Genomic DNA, 19,258 nt, shown 5'->3' with positions numbered 1-19,258 from the left:
AAGGTGTAAATAAATGTGACAGAAAATGTGTCATGAGTAAATAATAGATGTTTTATTTTCCATGCTCCATCATTCAAATGTTTTCCCTGTCACACCCCCTTGTGTTGTCGTGACTACAGAGACATTGTGTGAAAACTGACTCGAAGGATGTCAGACACCTGAAGCAGCTGCCCTCCTTCCAGGTGATGGTGAACCTTATCACTGTGTTTCTAGTATTTCTGAAGCGTGTTCTTCTGGGTCTGATTCCCTTTCCAGTCCTGGTGTGTTGTTTGTCGATGACTCTGCATTGTTACACCCCATTTTGTTGCATTCATCAATTCTCCATCTCTCGTGAATCCTCATATTCATATAAATGAAAAGAAGGAATAAATGCTCGGTTCACATGGTTCTTTTCTTGGTAAGATGCCACTTTACCCCCTTGTGTTGAGCTTCAAGCGGTGTAGTCTCCCCCCACACACTCTGATAGGGGCTTGTGGGCGACTGCCAGACGAGCTTGTCTATCACGTCACACTAAACTCAAGGTAGAGATCACATGGGTATGGGGGGAACAACAAATGAACAGAACAAATGGAAATTAACAATGAAATTAATAACTTTGTAATCATTTAATAACTTAGGCAGACTTTGCATGCGAACACCTTTATCATGAAACCTTCAGATGGTCACAGTGCTCTCCCGTTCCGGGATGACAGGTCTGTTCTCTTTACATATCGGACAATATTTGGATCAACAGTTCAGTGGATGTAAGATATTGTGGCTACGTTGATTGGAGGAGTGACGGACTTGTGACAGTAACTGAGAGAGTCTGAGGTCGGAGAACTCAAGGTCACTAAATGTTCACTCCAGAAGTCGACGAAGATTTGTGCAGACACACACGTCTACTGGGACTGAATGGACGGTTTGAAACAACAATGTGCCACAATACATTAAATGTTAGGTCTCAAGTAAGAGTCGGTTGACTACATATAGTAATGATGAGAAGCACTTGTTGATTCTGAGAACGGGAATTTTAAAGGGGAGTAGCTTCTACCCATCTGCCCTTTATTTTTTCAGATGTTGTTGATGTTGCAAATGTGAAGGTGAGACGTCTGTTGTAATAACGTGTTTGACAAATATCAACTAAAAAATTAAATATCAAATCATGTTCGTGTTGGAGAACAAAGTTAATAAAACCACACTGATCTCTTCCTTTTCTCTCCGTTCATTTGACTTTTGCAGAAATACCTTTTTTGTCTCTGAGATCATTTCATGAAGTTCAAAAAGACCATTTCTTCTTTTTCCTTTTTTTTTCAAATTAAATCTTAAACACTCAGTCTGCATGAAGAACCATCTAAATTTGAAGCAGACGTGAGAGATGGACATGAAAATCTAAAGATCTGTTCAAAATTTCATTGACATCCATTAGAAACGTTTTGTTGCTCTGCTTACAAACACTCTCTGTCTCTCTCTGTCTCTCTGTCTCTCTCTCTCTCTCTCTCTCTCTCTCTCCCTCTCTCTCTCCCTCTCTCTCTCTCTCTCTCTCTCTCTCTCTCTCTCTCACGCACGCATGCACGCACGCACACACGCGCACACACACGCACACACACACACACACACACACACACACACAATGATCACGTGACTTCCTTCTTGTTAAAGTTGCAAAGCCTGCCTGAGAGCTTGAGGCGTCTCTCGTAGCCACACCCAGAATCCCCTGCCCTATGTAACACACTTGTGTGCATCTGGCTTCACTTTGAGCTGTGTGTACAGTAGAGTGTGTGTGTGTGTGTGTGTGTGTCTCCCAGACAATCAGGATGGCTCTTAACGTCCCAGGACTGGTGGCTACACTCATATTCTACGTACTGGTTCTGGCCACTGGCATCTGGGCTTCAATCAAATCCAAGAGGGATGAGAGCAGGACCCAGGCTCACCATGCAGATATGGCTCTGCTGGGGGACAGGAAGATCAGCCTCCTGGTCGGCATCTTCACCACAACCGGTGAGTCTGTCTGAGCATGAGTAAGAAGTACATGATGACGAGATACATTTAACCAGAACACGGTTTCATTTTACACATTTAATAAAAATGTGCATTTCAAAGTTTTTCTTGGCATATTAGTAGGGACTTCTAAAGCAGTATATCTACACTGATTTATACTCTGATCACTGATATATACGCTGATCACTGATCTATACTCTGATCTATACACTCTCTCAACACATCATCACAAGTCAAATAAAATGAACAATTATCACATTTGAATGACAACCACTGGTAGTTGGGACACAACAGAAGAGAAATGAACATTTTGTACAGAAGTTCATGCGTTGCAAGTAAAACATGATTTTCTGCCTCAAGCTGCTGCAGCCGTCAGTGTGTTTGTGACAGAATAATCAACCACAGTAACACCTGGTGGTCCACAGCTGTGTGGACGGTCCAGCAGCTCGTGGCTGATCGCGGTGTGTCGGTAAGACGCGCCCCTGAAGCCACGCCCCCTGCTGGACCTCCGCACATGTCCTGCAGGGGGCGTGGCTTCAGAATCACCTGTCACCTTAGAAGAAAACAGAACCCGACGTCTTTGTTCATTTAATCTATATCCATCTGGTCCTTTGGATGCAGTTTGGACGTCAGTGAAGTGCGCGTTTATTTCCTCTGACGCAATATTACCTCAGACAATCTGAATTCACCCCTAGTAAACCGGCAGCTACCGGAAGTAAATAAAGACCCGCCTCAGAGGCAGTTCCGGTAAACATGAGTGACAGCCGGAAGTGGAAGGAGAGTTCTCTGTGTTCTCCGGTTCCTCCCTGCTCAACAAACATTCCTTTTATCATTTTAGAAATGATCCATCAGTGCAGTCTGAATCTCAATTTAGATTAAAAAATTAAATTAAAAAAAATAAAAATAAAATAAAAATATATGTGTGTGTGTGTGTGTGTGTGTGTATTTATATACAGTATATATATATATATATATATATATATATATATATATATATATATATATATATATATATATATATATAATTTTTTTAATTATTTAAATTTAATTTTAACAATAAATACATAATTTATTTAATTTTAATCATTTGTTAGATTATAATATAATTTGTTGATTGAAGATATGGGTTTGAGATTCCTGTCAAATGGAAATTAAATACTGTGTTGTGGTCATCAGAAAAGATTTTAAAAACTAGAGAACAGCTGAATCTGTTCTTAATTTTTGGTTACAGGAGGACATGTCAATATTTGAACATATCTTGATGATCAAAATTAAAATGTTGTCTGGATTAATATACAACTACAACAACTATTCCAGAAACTCCACTTAAATCAATCAACAATAATATTCAACTTTGGAACTGATTACAAGAAATGTGCATCCTCCCACTTCTGAAAATTTCCCTCAAATGTTACAAAGGAAATTTGAGTAAAGGTTGCCTTGAGTCAAATTCAGTATTTAATACTGAATTTGACTCAGTAATACTAATACTAATACTGAGGATTAGAACAAGACGCCTCTCTCCCATTGCCACCTACAACTATATAAAGTAATTTAATTTTAAACAACTTTTATCTGTGCAACATTTCTGAGACAAAGATTTAATATTGGTAAAAACATAACTAAATATTGTGACTTTGATGCAGTTAGAAATCAAAGTACTGTAGAAGACTTCAAACCTTTATTATGTTTAATGAGTAAATCACCAGTTATTTACTGGTGAACAAACTGGTTCGTGGATGAAAGTCAATGTAAATCTAAGCATAAACATAGGTTAGAAACATGATGCGTAGAACTATTGTGAGTTTGTATGGAAATGTACAAAACAATCATGTCCCCGGTGAGGACAATCGTGCAGTGTGTGTAATTCAATTCAAAAAACTTAATTTGTCCCCAAGGGGCAATTAAAGTCACATAAAGCAGTGGTATTGGTGCAAAAGACAGGAAATGCAAAGTGCAAGGAGCAAAAACCAGATTAAATACACAGAAAACCAACACTAACACTAAAATACACAATAAACAGAAATGTACAATATGAACAGGTTTGTGCAATGAGCTAACAGACATTAAAAAAACTTGGAAATTGTAAAACTATAAAGATATCCGACAGAAACGCTTCATATTGTGGCAGCATTATGAGTGTTGTTATCAACCGTTTAGGAGGTTGACAGCAAAGGTAGCTTTCCTCCTCTGTATCCTGCAGCCATGGCAATGGAGACAGCGTTGTCAGGGGAGCCCCTCAAAGGAGGAGTGTGGAGCGTGAGAGGAGTCCTGCAGGATTCCTCCCACGCTATTTCCTCACACGCTCTGCACTCCTCCTTTGAGTAAAGAGAGCGTGAGACACATTCATATCACGTGGATTGTCAGATGAAGGCTGACCTCAAGGTGAGGTCACCTGGCAGGACCAGATCCTCATGCAGCATGAAGATCTTCAGGAAGATCCTTCCTTTATCACATGGTAGCACCAACATCAATGTGATTTACACAATGTAAATTAAGTTTAATGTATCTCAAAAGGCATTTATATATGCAAAATGAGAGGTAAAGAGGAATAAAGGCATTAACTCCTGTATGTAATGCCATTGTTTCAGGATGGGCCTAAACAACATTGACTGCCGTCAGAAACCATGAGTCATTTAGGTTTTTGTTTTCCAGATCCATTCCATCACGGAGGTGGTGAGATGTTTGAGATAGCACCTGACGAGAAATGTGTTTGGGATCCATATCCTGATGTGATAGAGAAGACGTGTGTGTGTGTGTGTGTGTGTGTGTGTGTGTGTGTGTGTGTGTGTGTGTGTGTGTGTGTGTGTGTGTGTGTGTGTGTGTGTGTGTGTGTGTGTGTGTGTGTGTGTGTGTGTGTGTGTGTGTATGTATTACACAGCTACTTGGGTTGGAGGGACCTTCATTATTGGCACAGCAGAGATGGTGTACGACCCCCAGTTCGGTCTGGTCTGGGCTGTGATGCCAGTAGCAGCAACAGTGGCTTTTATTACTGGTAAGTTTCTGTTTTTTCTCACACACTGACAACACCTGAGGTGAAAACCGCATTAGTGTCAGCTGGTAGACAAACCTGGATGAACACTACCCCAGGAGGATGGGAACACAGTCCTAATGGTGATCTATACTACAGAATGCAATGCTGCTTCAGCTTCCTCTGCTGCGGCCGTTACTATCCTTCTGAACAGGTTCCAGAGAACAGGTGACCTCCTGTAAAACACCTGACTAGTGACATCTTCTGTGTTTTTCTGCCTATAAGTTGGGGCCAGTTTGTTGTGAAAAATTAGGCTTTTGTGATTGGCTGTCCGACAGAACGAACAGATAAAGTGAAGTAAATACGTGCAGTGGATTCCGAGCTGGCCTCTCTTCCAGGGGGTCTTTTCTTTGCTGAGCCAATGAGAGAAAAGAAGTACGTGACCATGATGGACCCGTTCCACATCAAGTATGGAGACAGGCTGAGTGGACTTCTGTCTGTGGCACCACTGATGTCAGAGGTCATCTGGGTGACATCGACACTGATCAGCTTAGGTAATGATGCACCTTGCACAAATACGCACATACTGATGGGCATGTTGTACTTTTACTGTTCCTGCGTACTATTATCTTTGCTGTATTTATTTGTGTAATGTATAAATGCAGTTTATTGTTGTTCTGTGTTTTCCTGCGTGTGTGTGAGTGCGTGCCCTGTATTTAAGGTTGATGTGATGCGTCTCACAGGGGTGACCATGAGTGTGATCTTGGACATGTCCTATGCCGTGTGCATCTGGATCTCTGCTGCGGTGGCCATCACCTACACCCTGCTGGGAGGCCTCTACTCTGTGGCCTACACAGACATCATACAACTCACGCTCATCTTCGTCACCTCGGTAATTTGGTCCATCACATCTCATGTAGTCAGGATTCAGCAATGTTTCTGTTGACCTTCAGATCAGCACTGATCGCAAAATATCTCACATCAGTCATCAGGAGGTCACTGGTAACTTTGACTGGTGCTGTCTTTGTGCTACGATGAGCTCTAGCACCTGTCTGGAAGTCCACAAACAAAGAATGTAAAGGAAAACCCAGTACATTTATAAATATTTAGAGAGTAGAGAGAGTTGATATTTAGATATTTATTTATATATATTTTGAAGCAGTTCAAATACAGCAAGTTAAAAGTACTGTTAATTAAAACAGATAGGGGATGGAGTCTAGGACATAGGTTGTTGGTTTATTTGTTGTGTTCTTTTTAATTCTTGAGAACAATTACTTAAATATTATTTTAAAAGAACTTTACTTCCATTGCCTTTACTAAGGTATATGCAGCCCACATTCAAGAGAACTCCACAGTGTTCATTGTTGAACCAAGTACAGTATTTTTGGCACTATAAGGCGCACTGTATTATAAGGCGCACCGTCAGTTTTTGAGATAATTAAAGGCTTTTAGGCCTTATAGTGCGGAAAATAAGTGTGACTCTTTAATGTGACAAAAAGAAGCAAAAAGGATTGAAAAGTGAACACAAAATATTTAACTAAACATGACGTCATGTGTAAACTGGCACCATTGGTGAAGTAAGTGTAAATATAAGAACAGACACGTCAGCAGAGCTAAAGACAGAAAGCATTGTCTCCGTCTGTAGAGTAGGTTGTTCCTCTGAACCAGCTGAATGATGTCTAATAGAAGAGGCGGTATCTTCCATTGTGGCTGTTTCTGCTCTTCTCAGTGGTTGTGCATCCCCTTCCTGTTCATGAATCCCACCTCAGTAGACATCACCACCACATCTTTCAACCATACCTTCCAGCCGCCCTGGGTCGGTAGCCTGACAGCAGACAAAGTCTGGAGATGGTTGGACATCTTCTTACTACTGGTGAGGTCATGAGGAGCGACTGAATCCTGTTCAGGGTGTATAACCACCATAACTGATGTATTTAGCAGGGAAGGCTAAATGACTAGACTGACTAACATGCTCCTCTGATGTTCTGCAGTTTAGACTCCATTCTTCTGACTCTGTGTTCCCAAATGTTAACTATTACAAATATGTTCAATCGAATTCAGTTCAGGGTTTTTTTGTAGAGTACCAGATCTTTACAGGTTATCTCAAGGCTGTGAGAAGTTTTACACTCCATTTTTGTCTCAGATGTGTTGCTGGACCAGTGCATTCTTAAATCCACTACAAAAATGCTTTGTAACACCTATCAGAGTTAATGCTAATCAATAACATTTCTAACAAGGCAGTCAGAGACTATGACATCCTGCAACACCCCTGAATTCAACAGGGGCACATTACCGACACATTTTTGTGCCTCTGGCTTCCTGAAATTGCTGCTTTTTGTTTTGTGATTACATGTCATCAGGTTTTAGAGATGTGTACCTAAAAAAATATAAAAGTGAAAATTTGACCTTGACCCAGTTGTTCAAGGACAAGGTTGTGATCTAATTTTCATCTCCTTGCCTCCTGGAATATAACGCCTTTTATTTCGTCTTTCTGTCTTATCCGGTTCCTGAGTGTACAAAAGTTGAAACTTGACCTTGACCAAGTTTTCTCAAGGTCAAGTTCATCATCTCATTTTCATCCCCTTTGCTGCCCCTCTTTCTATCTGCAACGGTTGTGAAGATATTTGGTGGACGGACAGACAAACACACAAACACTGACAATTACAATAATCACCGTTTCGTGGGATGTAATCACTCTAAGTATCTACGTGAACGGAATGTAAAGGTCACATAAATATAGCTTCTTGTGACTACAAGAAGTGTAGTCACAAGAAATGTTGTTAGGGTAGTCAGGTGAACATGTTCTGTGGGAAAAACCAGAAGCACCAGCCAGAGTTTGAAGCCAACTGTTTTAAAAATGTAACTTCAGTAATCTGCCTTCACTTTCATGACTTGTTTTTGTGTTTTGTTTCTTGTCCTAAGAGCATAGGAGACCTCGGTTTTCAAGACTTCCACCAGAGGACTTTATCTGCCTCTTCCTCAGCCACAGCCAAGTTGCGATGTTACGCTGCAGCGTTTCTCATTCCCACGTTTGGGATTCCTCCTGTGCTCATCGGGGCGGTGGCTGCATCTACAGGTACAGCAGTTTAACGTGAACGTATCGGTGATGACTGGTTTGACATTCCTAACACGGTTGGTGTTCCTGTTTGTCAGACTGGAACCTCACCTCGTATGGTTCCCCACCTCCGTTTGAGCGAAATCAGACAGGTCTGATCTTACCTCTGGCCCTGCAGCACCTGACCCCATCCTACATCTCCGTCATTGGCATCGGAGCTGTTGCTGCCGCTGTGATGTCATCAACTGACTCTGCCTTGCTAGCTTCAGCTTCCATCTTCTCTTCAAATATTTACAAGAAGATCTTGAGAACAAAGGTAAATGTGGAGAGAACAGATGCCACCACATGAAGCCATCATGGAGATGAAAATGTTCTCTAAGTCTCATCACGTTGACTGCCTGAGGACCCTTCAGAATCCTGCTGCTCACCATGTGATCTCTTCTCTTCGTTGTAGGCCACAGAGAATGAGATACGTTGGGTGATTCGTATCTCTGTGGTTGTTTTCGGACTGGCCGGTACGGCCCTTACCTTCCTGCACACCGGCGTTATCGCTTTCTGGATCCTGGGCGGTGAGATCGCCTACATCTTGATGTTCCCACAACTCGTCTCTGTGCTCTTCTTCAAAATCTCCAACGGTTACGGTGCAACTGTGGGCTTTCTGTTGGGTTTTTTTTTAAGACTTCTCTGTGGAGAGCCTGTACTTTCACTGCCGCCTGTCATCCACTTCCCAGGATGCACCCTCGAAGGAGGGGTTTACATTCAGTATTCCCCTGTCAAGACCATCTGTATGCTGGTTTCTTTTGCCACCATACTGCTGGTCTCCTACTTAGCTTCTGTGCTCTTCAACAAGGGACTGATACCTGAGAAGTGGGACGTTTTCCAGGTGAAAGATCAGCACCTACGACAAATACAAGTACCAACAGAAATTAACAGCAATAATGACAGCCACACCCTTCAGCCTCTATGTGAGACCGCTGCACACCCACACGCAATTGAATCGACTTGTTGAATGAAATAGAAAGATTAGATAGACTAGATAGCTAGCTAGCATGTTTACCAAAGTCTTACCAGACTGTTTAGCACTCAGGAAAAGTCTTTTATTTACTGTCATTTCATTCAGTTGTTCATCTTCTTGATGATGATGCTTGTGATTGTCACACTAACCCAAAGTCGGTGTTGCTGGAGACTATCCCAGCTGGCTACAGGTGAGATGCCAACTCATCTCGGGGCCACACCAGAGACAGACAACCGTTCATGTTCACACTCACACCTACAGACAACTAACAGCTACTGATTCACCTAAACACACGGCATTTGACAGTGGAAGGAAGTCAGAAAACCCAGAAAGAACCTACACAGAGACAGTTGGGAGCGCACAAACTCAGAACCCAGTAGTGCTCTCCACTGAAGTACCATGATAACCGTTATTCTTTTAATGTACAAACTCGACCAGTTTTGATGTTACATCTACACGTGTCAAACCAGAGACCGCAACATCCCCCGACTTACCCTTACCTACTCCCACTGTAGGTCAGGGTACCCTGAACTAGTACCTGACTAGTGTTTAGCTTTGACCTTTCAGGATAGGTCAAAGCAATGCACTAGCTTTGACAATAGATCAAAGCTAGTGCATAGGTAGATAAAATCACTAGCTTTGATCTATGGTCTTACTCACACTGGCCTTCTCCCTCGTCTTTCTATCTTATCCGGTTCCTGAGTGTACAAAAGTTGAAATTTGACCTTGACCTAGTTGTCTCAAGGTCAAGGTCATCATCTCATTTTCATCCCCTTTGCTGCCTGAGTCATGTGCTTTTAGTTTCATCTTTCTATCTGAACAGTTGTGGAGATATTTGATGGACCAACGGACACATAAACACTGACAATTACAATACATCCCCTTCGCGGGATGTAAAAACACACATCAAGGTTCCTTTAGTGCCTTTCTGGACCTTTCAGTCATTTCACATGATCTTGATCACCACAAGAACTTTGCTAAATTGTCAGTTGTTGATGTGAGTTTTTCACATAGATCCCGATGGACCATCCCCACCAGAGAGGGATAACCTGTCATTTCTAGACTGCCTCATCTCCAAATGAGATAGCTGGTGCTCTCCAGGGATGTGGTCCAGTTATCATGACCTCACTGCCTTCACAAAGAAACATGACAAACTATTCAAGAAAGGAAAAACGAGCCCCAACAATATCATTGGATTGGGATTTCTACATTCTTGGACTTTGTGAGACCATGAAGGCTGATGTCAGAGGTTACAAATCATATGAGGCAGCTGAAACATTGAGGTTATTAGTCGGTAGGTCTCCCTCCAGGTTCTAACAGAACCCAACACCAGCCTTACCCTGGAATATGTCTGCCAGATCTTTTTCTCTCCTAGAAAACGGGTTCCTTGATGGGAACTTCACCTCCTTTTAGAGTGCCCCGCGTCATGCTTTTCATTAATCGGGGATTTTGGTACCTGGAGGTACAAAAAGATGGGGTGATGTCTTTAGTGTCGAACAGAACCCCAGTGAGTGTTGGGACTCCAGCAGACGTCTGCACAGGAGTAAAAACATAGAAGTCTGAGGTCCGGGAGGAACGTTGAGGTACTCAATTTAGTTTAAAGTACTACAAAGGCCAGTGTCTCCCCTGTTTATACTGTATGGATATCAGAAGTAGTTTAATATAAACTACACATTTGGTTAGAACTACTTATTTTAATCATCTTTTTTACATAATTTAAGCAGAAAAATGCTTTGTGTTCTTTATACATGACTTGCACATATTTGTAATGTCTTGTACGTTACAATTTTTAAAATTTTTTTTATTTATGCCCATCCACCATCAAACATTAATGTCCAAGGGATCAGATGTTTGTTGGAAATGTAGGTAATCTTATTGGATGATTCCTTTGACGACAATGAATGTCAGCAATATACTCCCTACGTCCACATCACCTTGTAGTAGTGGGTTAGGGCAGCTGAAGTGGAGAGGAGGCAGGAGAACCAGCCGCAAAAGAAGAGTTTTTAGGAGGATCGGAGCAGAACAGGAAGTAAATGCAGTCTGTATGTCTGACAATGAGGTTAAATGAATGTTTCAACCAGGTACTGTTTGCGTCTTTTGTAAAATGAAGGAGAATAAATGCACGTGTAAACTGGGTCGAGCTGTTCAATCAATTGGAATACAAACAAGGGAGTCAGACACTGCAACATCCCGAGACACCACTGAATTCAACATTTTACCCCGACCTACACATTTTTTGTGCCTCTGGCTTCCTGAAAATGTTGCTTTTTGTTTTGTGATTATATCTCATCAGGTTTCAGAGATGTGTAGCTAAACAGGTACACAGTACGCCGTCATTCCTCGTGGTTAATGCGTTCCAGGAACCACAAGTATTTATCTTATCATTTACGGTAATTTAAACGTTTGTGAACCCCCCTATACTGATATTAAACCACCTTCGATCTGTATTACCTTTAAAACACTTTGATGGACTGTTTAAAGCACTTTTGTGTCTCAATTAAGTCTGAGACTCACAGGACGTAGCACACTTCAGGGTGCCGTCAGCCAATAGAATGCACGTACGGTATCACGTGACTGCCTACCAAAAATCCGCGATGAGTACAAAAGTTAAAATTTAACCTTGACCTAGTTTTCTCAAGGTCATCTCATTTTCATCCCTTTTTCTTCTCATCTTTATATCCCACTCCAAACCGGTTGAGGTATTGTAATTGTCAGTGTTAGTCCATTAGTCCGTCTGCCCGTTTGTCCACCAAATATCTTTGCAAGGTAGAAAGATGAAACAAAAAGCGCATTACTCAGGCAGCAAAGGGGATGAAAATGAGATGATGACCTTGGAAAACTAGGTCAAGGTCAAATTTCAACTTTTATACACTCAGGAAACGGATAAGATGATAGACGAGGGAGAAGGCCAGCGTGAGTAAGAAAGTAAGTCAGGGCACTAGCTTTGATTTTTGACCTATGCAAGTAGGTCAGGGTAAAATTTTTAATTCAAGGGTGTCACGGGATGTTGCAGGCTCTGACTGCATTGGTTCTTGTTCTATCTGCAACTTTTGTGAAGATATTGGGTGGACGGACGGACAAACTCTGACAATTACATCACAGCTTTGAAGTGGGATGTAACAAAGCCAGCATGGTAGCATTCACACCGTTTGGTGCTGACTAGTGAAGGGGAGAAGAGGTCTCCTGAGGTGTGATACTGTATCACTGCATACTGACACCTGCTGGACCTCTAAAGTATCTACAGAGAATCCACCTGCATCCTGCTCAACCAGCCGTCGCTTCTGGTTTAGAGACTCGTCCCTCGTGGACCTCTACTGGTGTATCATGGTAATACAACAGGAAGTGAAGGTAGTGAGTTGTCATCCAAACCACTAATTTGTTTCAGAACGATCAGGTAATTGCAATCTTAAAATAAAAAATCTCTATGTGGTACATATATTGAAATTATTTCTAAAACTGGCAAAATCAACTCAAAATCAGATCGCTCACGTTCCAGAATTTCATGTCATTTTTCACACATTATAAACCTGAACTATTATTTTAGACAATATTACAGAAAACAAACACTAAAATCTCAGCTCAACACAGATCAGATTTATTTAAAATGACCAATGAGCAAAGCACTGAGTGAAATCCTCTGTGTTCAGAAGAGCAACAGCCTCTCTGTAAACCCAGTGACATGTGGAGAAGCACGTTTGTCCCGTTTTACAAAAGCTATCAAAGAAAAGAACAAAACCAAACAGAACAATACCACATCAGTGCTGCTTTATTTCAACCACAAAGCTAAATTATCCTTTATCTAAGCAGGGTCAATGGCCACAGCATTGGGTTTGAGTCCGGTTCCACCTTTGAGGTCATTTGGCTCAGCATAACTTTTGGTCTGCAGCTAAATTCTACAGTAACATCAGTGGTTGAGGAGCTGCAGACTAACTCCAGCCACTTCACAGCATTCATACTTCACATCTCAAACCAAACAGATTCCTAATGCACTCTCTTCAAAAAATTAAGGCTTATGCATATTGCACGTTGCATAGAGCTTATGTTTCAAAGTGCTGTACCAACCTCATCAAGTTTCTTCAAATTAAAACCATCCTTTGCCTACAGTATCTTCTGTCACGCTAAAAGGAAGCAGATCGATCCCTCATCTATCAAAACACGGAGCAGCGCAGGAGTAGTGCAAGCTGACTTGGTAGGCCCTGCCTGGATCCATTGAGGTAGTGATGGTCTGTGAGCTGGCATACTGGGGGCCGCTGGGAGCCTGCAGGCTGGTGGGGTGGCTCAGGTCGGAGGCAGACCCATGGGGGTGGGCCAGGCCAGACTGCAGGGTCTGCTGGGGGTACTGCATGGCGGGCCGCTGGAGGTACTGGGCCACGGTGGTCGTCTGGCCTGAACTGTGGTACCCGGACTGGACTGGCTGCTGTGGACCAGGCTGCTGGCACTTCTGCTTGTTGGCCTCTTGGACGTCACTGTCATGTGCACTGGAAGGACAGACACACAGTTGGAGCGCTGTTGGATCAGATCCTATGGTGTCATGTCTGTTAGCATGTTAACGCCCGTCTCGTGTCAGGTGCACGCAGGCAGATACACACATGAGCAGCTTCTCAGCACAAGGGACCAGGTTCTCCCACGTGTAGCTCGTTAGTCGTTGTAGTCTGGGCGGCCACGTTGGGGACAGGTGGAGGGTGAGACGGGAGGTGGCCACACACGAAGCAGCCACAAGTGATGGCGCAAAGCACAAAAATACATGATCTGAGAGGAGAGAGAAAAGACGTGAAGGAGACGTCTGCTGAGCTAATTGCTTTGTCAGTATGATATGTGATGTTACCACACCTGTAGGATCCATCAAGTTGATAACAACCTCCATGTGAAGACTTGGTGTGAATTTGTTGAGGTCATACGTTCTGATGAAACACATCTTACCTTGTAAGGACACCTCCAGGAAGTAATCAGCGTACTTTGCCATGTACACTTTGGTCTTCTCCAAGCAGGTCATAGGCCAGCCATCATGGAGGTCTCCCTCGTGGACAGCAATAGACAGGTAGTAGTCTATGAAATGAGCAGCTGTGGGGAGGTACAGGTTCCACTGGAAGGTTTCCAGTAGGAGCAGCTCCATGTGAAGCAAACCCTGCTTAGTCAGGACCAGGTTCATGGAGCTCATGCAGCCCAGGCTGTTCAGGTTTTCCAGCTTGGGCACTCGGTCCTCCCTCTCCTCAAATTTGCCTGCAGTGAAGGATAAAAAATAAAATCACACCGTAAGACCAAATAGTCACATGACACAGAGCTCAGTCCTGAACTTACTGGCCAGAAGCAGACATGAGAATGAGACCATATGAAGCTGTTGCACTGTGACATCATAGCGGTCCATGAAAAGGTCCAGCAAGTACACAGCCAGGTGTCTGGCTGCCGGACTCAGCCTGAAGCGGTTGCTGACGATGGCCACGAGGTCCGCAAAGTAGCGTCTCAGGTTGAGCTGAGGAGACTGGCCTTTGTAGGAGGGCAGCTTGAGCTCCTGTTGGACGACATGATGGGTTTGAGATCCCAGCGTACAGAGAGCAGACAGCTACACACTTTAATTCGGTTATGATGAAGTCATCACAGACGTACTGACATTGTGTGTTTGCTGGTTGTGTCGGAAATACAAAATGTGCCTGATGGGAGGACAAAGCTGACAGCACTACCCTCTACCTAGTTCAAAGCAGCTGCCCTGCCCCCGTGTGGACGGTGCGGAAATTACATCTACAGCACATTGCCGTCTAGAAACAGCAACAGGCAGCGATGAGAGTGAGCAACAAAAACGGATCACTAGGGTTCTGCTGATGGGTGAACACTGAAGTTAATCCAATCATTGTCTCATGAATAAATCAATCACATTGAGTCTGTTCATGTCTTGGTCGGGTCAATCTGCAGATTGCTCCCTGTGTGCATTACTTGACCTACGACACACACGATGCCACCGTGCGCCTCGTCTTCCTCAGTTAAATACGTCTTTTGATCCAGCAGTTCAGGACCACATACCTGTCCATCAGCCAGGTGAGAGGGGTCGTTTGAATGGGGTGTTACACATTGATGGAAGTGATGGAAAAACTACATCACTTCTTTTAATTGTGTGCTTAAAGAAACTACTTTAAACTTTAGTGTGTATCATTACATATTAAAAAAAAGCATACCAAGTAATGAGAAGGTAAAAAGTTTGCTATCTGAGTGCTGCAGCTCAGTGGAATCCACAATTCTGTTGAAGTCCTACACACTACCATTCAATTTGCTTCACCCATGCCTCACCCATTGAACTGGATCAGTTGGTGGAGGAGATCCTGCTCCCTTCCCATCATCCTTTTCCCTAAAATGCCTTTCTAGAGTGGTGAGACACAGGTGAGGCATTATGAGACACAGGTGAGGTATGGGTAAGACGAACTGAACAGCAGTGTGTAGGTCTGATGCGCTGCACCTAGCAGCTAACTAAAAGTAGATACTAAAAAAAGATAGGGAATAAAGGTAGAGACTAACTAAAAACAGATTAAGTAACGGTCGGGACTAACTAAAGACAGATTAAGTAACGGTCGGGACTAACTAAAGACAGATTAAGTAAAGTCGGGACTAACTCCGTCGGGAGCCGCGGACGCCTCCAAACTTTTGGGGGCCCACTCACCTTGTAGCGCAGCGCCTGGTAGATGTCCGCGGCCAGGTGTCCCTTCCACCACTGGTCCTCCAGCTCCATTTAAGCCCGTGTTTCAGAAGCCTGTGTGGGGAAACCCTCGGGTTCGGGCCACGGATGCTCTGGAGCAGGACGTGCGGGACGCGCCGGCTCCAAACCCGCAGATCACGTCGGGAGGGTGTCCGTCACCGGCGGCCTATTTCTCTACGCCGGACGTTCAGTCATCGTGATGTTGAAGGGCGGTTCTCACCCAATGAGCGCAGTCGGAGCGACTGCTTCCCGGAAGTGAGGCTCGGCGACCCGGCGCGAGCTCCCCAGACGCCGCTGCCTTCAGGCGGCAACGGACAGGAGAGGTAACGCGGAGGTTCCACCAACAACCAACGGGAAGAAACCATTAAAAATAGGTTTCTGTGAACTTTGTTGGAGTTTTGTTCCTAAAATCTACTTTATATAAGCTCGAAAATTGTTAAAAGTAATCTTAACTAGAAATATTTATGTTAGGATTTAGTTTTCCCATTTTTTTTAACGCACCACTGCTTCGCGGGGACCAATCCGTGGGCTGGAGCGGCTCCACTCAACAAACAGGAATCCTCACAGAGCGACCCTGACCCCACTGTCACTGTGGCACGTTTTCATGGTCCATACCATGAACGCTTTAATCTAGCTTTGTAGAACCGGGTCTTTACCAAAAACACCAACATGTCAGTCAAATTTCATTTTGCAAATCAAACAAATGTCTCATCAGATGGAGGCCTTGAGACAAAACGTTATGAAATGAGGACTAATTGTTGTCCTCAAAGGGCTGAAGCCCCAATATAATAAAATAATTTAATTATACATTTATCTGAATATCTGAATTTTATTCAAATATCCCACAGTTTCGGTCAATCACATTTTTTTTTTCATTTCAGTACATTTTTAAACACAGTGTTAAATGTTATACAAGCATTTACAAAAGTTACAAAAGTTTTTTCAGGGTCAAATGATTATATTCCAAAAAACTAAATTAGGTTGTCTTGTGAATTTTAATATAAATCATTTTGTATAATGTTTTATGCAAGTACATTAAAATGACAAACATGTAATTTCCGATTCAAAGAAATGATGAAAATTATTTTGAAAAAGCTAAACAGTAAAGCAAATGGGAAATGACAGCAATGTTACAGCATTAACAACTGAGATGTAGAACTGGACAATGTTTATGGGGTTTATCAGTAGCAGAATATGTATGTCTGAAAATGTGAGTTACAAGGCAGCAGAGGAGTCATGGAATCTGAGGATGAATCAGTTCTTAATTTAATGTCCTGCAAATAACAGCAATATATAGAATGACATTTTGGGAATATTTTCAAGTGTAGCCCATTCCGCACATCTGTAGTATTATTCTGGAGCAAATTCAATCAAAATTTTTACAATCATAATTTCTATCTTTATTAAATTTCTACATTTCTACATTAAATTTAAACGTAGGTAATAAAGATAAAAAATATAATTGTAAAAGTAATAATACAGATAGTCCTCAACCTAAAAACACAACTGGTTCTGAGGTTGTTATTTGGCTGAATTGTTTGTTAGACTTTATTTATTAAATTCTAATCTAATTCAAATTCTAATTCTAATATTACTATAAATACTATACCCTAAGATTGACCATAAACAATTAAAACATTTTTTAAAAAAACACCTAAATAAAATACTGTAGTACCGTAATGTAACTTTAACATCTCTACCACTGCTACTGGTACTACTTTAATCTACTGAGGTATTCCACCACACTGACGTGAATGACACAGATGTCACTTAATGGTAATAAAAAATCAGACACTTCTCTTTAGATAGATAGATAGATAGATAGATAGATAGATAGATAGATAGATAGATAGATAGATAGATAGATAGATAGATAGATAGATAGATAGATAGATAGATAGATAGATAGATAGATAGATAGATAGATAGATACTTTATTAATCCCGGAGGAAATTGCATATATCCACTGCTCAGGCATTACATAACAAATAATACTGGATAAACACCAGGAGAAAAGGAAACACTGACATCACAGGACATACCACAAGACATACATTACACTAACAGACAGACACATGCAGCACTAACGGGGCGGCAGTGGCTCAGTGGTAAAGCGGGCGGTAGAGCAGGTCGTCCCATGATTCAAGATCGGCGGTTCGATTCCCGCTCCCGCCCCCCCAAAAATACCCGGAGGTGAGCTAATAGTGGGAGGTGTCAGCTCATCTCCGGAGCACTGCCAAGGCACCCTTGAGCAAGGTGCCGTCCCCTTTACAAATTGCTCATTTGAGGCGCACCAAGAAGGAGCTGCCTGCCACTCTACCTCCCCTGCATGCCTACAGGCCCCCCTGTGTGTGTGTGTGATACAGGGGCCTGTACTCACTAATATGTATGCATGCGTTTGAATCAGTAGCTAGAGTGTGCTTTCTTAATTTCCCTTCGGGGATCAAACCAGTATAAAAATAGAAAAATAACAGGACTTATATACTAAAATATAAACACTATAAAATTAAAATATAAACATAAACAGTATAAATATAAACAGCATAAAACAGTATAACATTTTAAAAAAATATAAACAGTATTAAATTAAATTAAATTAAATTAAATTAAATTAAATACATTTAACCCCGTGCTGACCTCGCCACCTCCCCCCCGCTCCTCCTGAGAGAGTCATTGTACCCCCTGATGGCACGGAGCACGATGGAGGACCTCAGCCTCTCTGTGGAGGTGCTGTGTGACAGCAGTCTGTCGCTGAAGGTGCTTCTCTGCTGGGAGAAGGTGGTGTGTAGGGGGTGCCTGGTGTTGTTCATGATGGCCCTGAATTTAGACATGGTCCTGCTCCCCAGAACTGTCTCCACAGAGTCCAGGCTCAGCCCGACCACTGAGCCCGCTCTGGGGATGAGTCTGTTCAGACGGTCCATATCTCTTTTCCTGGCCCCCCCACCCCAACACACAATGGTGTATGACAGCACACTGGAGACTACGGACTGATAGAACATGAGAAGGAGCTTAGGACAGATGTTGAAGGAGGCCAGCCTCCTCAGGAAGTACATCCTGCCAGTGTGAGTAAGACCAGTGTGAGTAAGACCATAGATCAGAGCTAGTGCTTTGATCAATGACAGTAGGTCAGAGCACTAGCTTTGACCTATGCAAATAGGTTAAATTTTGAATTCAGGGGTGTCGTGGGGTGTTGCAGTCTGTTACTGTCTTGGTTCTAGTTACCAGTTGTGGTTTAAATATCAGGTAAATATCCTAGGTCAAGGTCAAGTACTAGATTTATTATCAATAACACATGCAGTTCAAGTATGAGGTGTGTTTTAATTACCATATGTTGTTTAAATACCCAATGTATATTAACAGATACTGTGTCCACCACTGGTGTCCACCACTGGTGTCCACCACTGGTGTCCACCAATGGTGGACTACAGTGGTGGACTACAGTGGTGGACACCAGTGGTGGACACCACTGTAGTCCACCACTGTAGTCCACCACTGGTGTCCACCAATGGTGGACTACAGTGGAGGTCTTCTGAATCTGACCCTGAGTAACCCCTGGAT

The 19,258-nt window shown here is 42.7% G+C and overlaps 2 protein-coding genes across 2 annotated transcripts; one reads left to right on the top strand and one right to left on the bottom strand.

Moving 5' to 3' along the window:
* Positions 1–1,726: 1,726 nt before the first annotated feature.
* On the top strand, positions 1,727–12,443 carry LOC137603631 (high-affinity choline transporter 1-like). The gene is made up of 8 exons (XM_068327272.1): positions 1,727–1,977; positions 4,859–4,972; positions 5,347–5,502; positions 5,692–5,840; positions 6,678–6,821; positions 7,871–8,024; positions 8,102–8,319; positions 8,458–12,443. Exons 1-8 carry the CDS (start codon positions 1,794–1,796, stop codon positions 9,010–9,012), a joined length of 1,674 nt encoding a protein of 557 aa, XP_068183373.1. The 5' UTR covers positions 1,727–1,793; the 3' UTR covers positions 9,013–12,443.
* Positions 12,444–12,617: 174 nt separating this feature from the next.
* Positions 12,618–15,938, bottom strand: ccnj (cyclin J). Its single transcript, XM_068327716.1, has 5 exons — positions 15,665–15,938; positions 14,317–14,527; positions 13,939–14,238; positions 13,608–13,767; positions 12,618–13,496 (listed from the first exon to the last, which is right to left on the bottom strand). The coding sequence occupies exons 1-5, from the start codon at positions 15,731–15,733 to the stop codon at positions 13,160–13,162; spliced, it is 1,077 nt and encodes a 358-aa protein (XP_068183817.1). The 5' UTR covers positions 15,734–15,938; the 3' UTR covers positions 12,618–13,159.
* Positions 15,939–19,258: the final 3,320 nt, after the last annotated feature.

This window comes from Antennarius striatus, chromosome 11 (genome assembly GCF_040054535.1).
Source record: "Antennarius striatus isolate MH-2024 chromosome 11, ASM4005453v1, whole genome shotgun sequence".
Classification (NCBI taxonomy): domain Eukaryota; kingdom Metazoa; phylum Chordata; class Actinopteri; order Lophiiformes; family Antennariidae; genus Antennarius; species Antennarius striatus.
The sequence above is the reverse complement of the archived record's forward strand: the minus strand, read 5'-3'. Positions and strand labels throughout refer to the sequence as shown.

Coding starts and splice junctions, on each gene's coding strand:
- LOC137603631 (XM_068327272.1), top strand. CDS start 1,794: ATGGCTCTTAACGTCCCAGGACTGGTGGCTACACTCATATTCTACGTA. Junction 1,978..4,858: donor CGGCATCTTCACCACAACCG/GTGAGTCTGTCT, acceptor TGTATTACACAG/CTACTTGGGTTGGAGGGACC. Junction 8,025..8,101: donor GGCGGTGGCTGCATCTACAG/GTACAGCAGTTT, acceptor CCTGTTTGTCAG/ACTGGAACCTCACCTCGTAT.
- ccnj (XM_068327716.1), bottom strand. CDS start 15,733: ATGGAGCTGGAGGACCAGTGGTGGAAGGGACACCTGGCCGCGGACATC. Junction 14,528..15,664: donor ACCAGGCGCTGCGCTACAAG/GTGAGTGGGCCC, acceptor GTCGTCCAACAG/GAGCTCAAGCTGCCCTCCTA. Junction 13,497..13,607: donor TGTGCTGAGAAGCTGCTCAT/GTGTGTATCTGC, acceptor CTGTCCTTCCAG/TGCACATGACAGTGACGTCC.